Source organism: Salvia splendens, chromosome 1 (genome assembly GCF_004379255.2).
Source record: "Salvia splendens isolate huo1 chromosome 1, SspV2, whole genome shotgun sequence".
NCBI lineage: Eukaryota > Viridiplantae > Streptophyta > Magnoliopsida > Lamiales > Lamiaceae > Salvia > Salvia splendens.
The window spans coordinates 6731423-6735884 of record NC_056032.1 but is presented as its reverse complement, the minus strand read 5'-3'; the positions used below and the strand labels follow the sequence as shown (position 1 = coordinate 6735884).

General features: G+C 40.0%; 1 protein-coding gene across 1 annotated transcript; it reads left to right on the top strand.

Annotated features, from left to right (window-relative positions):
• The first annotated feature begins 321 nt into the window (after nucleotides 1–321).
• Nucleotides 322–1753, top strand: LOC121810749 (SKP1-interacting partner 15-like). Its single transcript, XM_042211492.1, has one exon. It carries the CDS (start codon nucleotides 488–490, stop codon nucleotides 1592–1594), a length of 1107 nt encoding a protein of 368 aa, XP_042067426.1. The 5' UTR covers nucleotides 322–487; the 3' UTR covers nucleotides 1595–1753.
• Nucleotides 1754–4462: the final 2709 nt, after the last annotated feature.

Sequence of the window (4462 nt, the reverse complement as noted above, 5' to 3'; positions counted from 1 at the left end):
ACAGTTTTATAAATATCTCCAAAACTCTCATTTTATATATTTATTTATATATTTATACATTAGTAGTGTATATGTTATCACACGATTTGACGAGGGAAAAAATCGGCAACTATTTAAAGAAATTAGTTCTGTAATTGGATTGATGTGCATGACCTGTTAGGCTATTACCAAGTGCCAACAACCACTGCTAGTTGCCTTTTTCTTACAACGTGATGTCAATATATATAAAAATAATTAAATAAACTATTTCCTTCTGAAGTTTGAATATTAAATATGTAAGCTCCATGATCTCAACAGAATTAAATGCAATGAATCATAAAGCAAAAAAATAAACAAGGCAACAAAATACATACGACAATTTAATTTGACTAAAAATTAGCCCAATTGTCGACCCACCCGACCAATTCCACGACGCCCAAATCAAAGCGACTGAAATTCGTCTCTCCGCCGCCACCAAAGGTTCTGCTGCTTCCTCCGCCGATTCGCCATGGATTCCTCCCCATTCAACAATCTACCCCAAGACACCCTCCACCAGATCTTCTGCCACCTCCCCCTCCGCCAAATCGCCGCCGCCAAGTGCGTCTGCAAAGCCCTCCGCGCCGCTCTCTCCTCCGCCTCCTTCCACCACCTCCTCCACAGCCAATCCCGCTCCCTCCCCCTCCTCGCCCTCAAGACCTCCCACCGCCACGTCTCCACCCTCCTCAACCTCCACTCCTTCGACCCCGCCGCCAATCAGTGGCTCAAATTCTCCCTCTCCTTCCTCCCCTTCGCCGGCCTCCACCCCATCACCTCCTCCAACGGCCTCCTCTACCTCTGGGCCTCCTCCCCCCAAAATCCCCAAAAAGCCCTCGTCGTCTGCAATCCCCTCACCGCCCGCTTCAAAACCCTCCCCCTGCTCGGCTCCGCCTGGTCCCGCCACGGCGCCGTCCTTGCCGGCTCCCTCACCGCCGTCCTCGTCCTCACCGAGCTCGCCGTTCTCTACTACTCCGAAAATGGAAACCCTAATTTCACCCCCAATTGGCTCAAATTCTCCTCCAATTTACCCTCCAAACCCCGCAGCCCTGTCTTGGCCTCTGATTTCATCTTAACCCTATGCGACGTGGGGTCTCCGTGGAGGTCGCAGTGGGCGATGTTCAAGGGAAGGATTGTGGATACGGACAAGGCAATGCAGTGGGTGAGGCAGGAGAGGCGCGAGTGGGGGGACATTTTCGACATTTTGAAGCGGCCGCGGCTCGTCAAGGCCGGGAGCGATCGCAAGGTGTACATGGTGGGGGGGCTGAAGAGCTCCTACGCGCTGCAGAGCGCGTGCACGACCATCTTGGTACTGAGGCTGGACTTGGACACCTTGGAGTGGGAGGAGGCGGGGCGAATGCCGTTGGAGATGTATAGGTGTTTCGTGGAGAGTAGTAAGTTTAAGGTGTTTGGTGGGGGCGATAGGGTGTGTTTCTCGGCTAAGAGGGTCGGGAGGTTGGCGCTCTGGGAGGAGTTTGGGGACGGCAAGAATGCGTGGAGGTGGGTGGATGGCTTGCCTGGGAGCGGAGATGTCCTCTCCCGTGGATTCGTGTTTGAGGCCAGGCTCGATGCTGTTTTGTAGGTCAGAAAGATTTTCACTTTCTTTCTAATCTTGCTATGCTATACATGATTATGATGATTTGGAATATTGAATGTCTTGAATACAATGTGTTGTAGTATTACCATTGTTATTGTTTATGATCATGTTTATTTTATTTATGGGAGATGCTAGGGGCTTGAATTTCTTGTGTTGAATGTTGGCTGTTGAAGGTTGGAACTACAAATGTGTTTTGCTTAGTGCTTGTGTATGGGATTCAGATTTTAGCTGTAAGTTTGGTAAAACGACAGTTATTATTGTTGAGGAAGCAGTTGGTTTGTTTTTTTGCTCGGAGATGGATATGTCAAGCTTATTTTTATGTTCTTTTTCCCTATAGATGGTTCATAATTCTAGGCACGAATATGGTTGATACCTGTCTAGCACTTATGGATCCATTCGGATTTTATGTTCGTTTTCCCTATAAATGGTTAAGAGTTATAGGAACGAAACTGGTTGGCTCTGTCTAGATAATTATCTGTGTAGAACTTATGGATCCATTTGATGATTTTATGTTCTTTTTCCCTGTAAATGGTTAAAGAGTTTTAGGAATGAAACTGGTTGGCTTTGTCTGTACGATTATCTGTCTAGAACTTACGGATCATTTGATTGTTTTTTGTTCGTTTTCCCTATAGATGGTTAAGAATTATAGGAACGAATATGGTTGGTTCTGTCTAGATGATTTTCTGTTTTGAACTTTTGGATCCATCCGGATGATTTTGATCGACTCAGTCAAGGTCATACAATCATGCTTTTATAACTAATGGAACCATTCTTAAGACACATCAAGAGCCAAGCCCTTCTGAGTTACTAATAGCATAGTGTTTGGTTCCAATTCCCACTGAAGTGGCATTGGTTTCTCGTTGCACGAAATGTGCATTCCGTGCTATAATGGTTATGGGTTCGTCTTGTGTTTTGTTTTCTCACTTGAATGATGGAGTTCTAAACTGTGTGTACATTGTAATTGTCCCTTTATTTTCCTCATAAAAAGTCACTCCACAGTCCCTAGAAATTGCATAAGTAAAAGAAATAGAATAGGGAGATAGAAAATGGGTAGCTTATGGTACCTCGGCCTCTTTAGATCTCTCTATAGAATCTACCTATATTGTTTCAAAAGGCTTGAATATTTAGTAGTAGTAGTAGTAGTATACTACTAGTAGTTCATAGAATTGCAGAAACTACTACAAGGCTATCTAAGTTTGGCTTTTCAATAGTTATGAGTTACTATGATATACAAAAATTGTCCAAAATGGGCTCGGGTGAAGCTCGGCATCATGTTATACTATATAGGAAAGAGAAAAATATATAGTATAACATTTTCCCCGAGTCTTGAACAAAAGCTTATGGCAAGACAGATTAAATACTAAGTGCATGCTTGGCAGGCATGTTAAATTAGCACAAGATAATTAATTAGGATGAGCTTTAAGATAAGGATATGCTATCTCACTATTTTGGGTTGTTAAATAATCCATCCTTTTGAACTAATTCGCTTCGAGCCTCAGTAGGCCGAGATGGGCTTTGATGGCCTAACATGGACCTTATTTTATCTACCAAACAACTAAATAACCCATATAACTCATACTTCTCTCGTCTCATAGAAATAAGCCATATTTTCTTTTTCGTCTGACCCATACAAATAGTTCATATTCATTTATGGCAACAATTTTCTCCATCTCTTTTACTTTACTATTTATGGGCCCCACTATCTACTACATAATTTTAACTATTTTTTCTCCTCACTTTTACTTTATCAATTACATATTAAAACACGTGTCAATCCCAAATGACCTATTTTTATGGAACTGAAAGAGGATATATTGGCCTTATCTATGCTCAGTACTAAACACGGACCAAGTATATTGGTCCCAATGGCACATCTGTATTTGTCATGTCAACTTTAATTTATTGTTTAAATATCCCAAATTAACTTATCGATCAAAGTAGTTTAGATATAGAACAATATTTATTACGCTCTGGTACCAGACTGGATATGTGGGCCGCAACAAGGTAGGGCCCAATCCAAAGCAGCATAAGCCCAACATATTACTGACACATTGGTAACTGTCTCGGTTCCAACATTATTTTGTATATTTATATCCTATTTTTTTATTGCAGCATTTCACATTATATTTATCATACCTGAAAGTGAGGTTATTATTATTATTATTATTATTATTATTATTATTATTGATAAAAAAAAGTACTAATATTATATTACTTTCTTGAATTAAAGCATTTCTTTTAGGAAAGGCACAATTATTCTCTTTCAAGTGCACACGACCTAGAGTTGGATCCTACTCACGAGGATAAAAATAATTCTCCAATCAAATAGTTAGATCAAGTCTTCTTTGAACAATATTATATTTAGGCGTGACAATTGGTGTATTGTTATAGATGTATAATGTTATTTTGACTTATTGTGTTCTATAACTTTATTGTGATGGCGTGATTAAGGACACCAACTATTGTGTCACTGATATGAGAATAACATTATTAATCTATCATTCGATTGCTTTGATAGTTTGTGGCATGATATAATACAGGACAAGTAAACATTGAATAATGGCAGATAAACAATTGTATGGTTGGAAAGATAGTTTTAATACATATGAGCATATAATTACAAATTTATTCTAATACTTTTATTTTTTATTTTTTATTTTTCCTTGATTTGAAGCTAAGATTATTTTTGTTGGAGGAGTGGCTATGACTTCTCATGAATTGAACATAGTACATGTTCAATCATGAACTCAGATCATCCAAATCGAACGGCTCCTATGGGAAATTGTATGAGATTTATCACATTTTTTGAAAGATGATCAATAATGGTTTCTTATAAACCTTCTAAGTGACTTG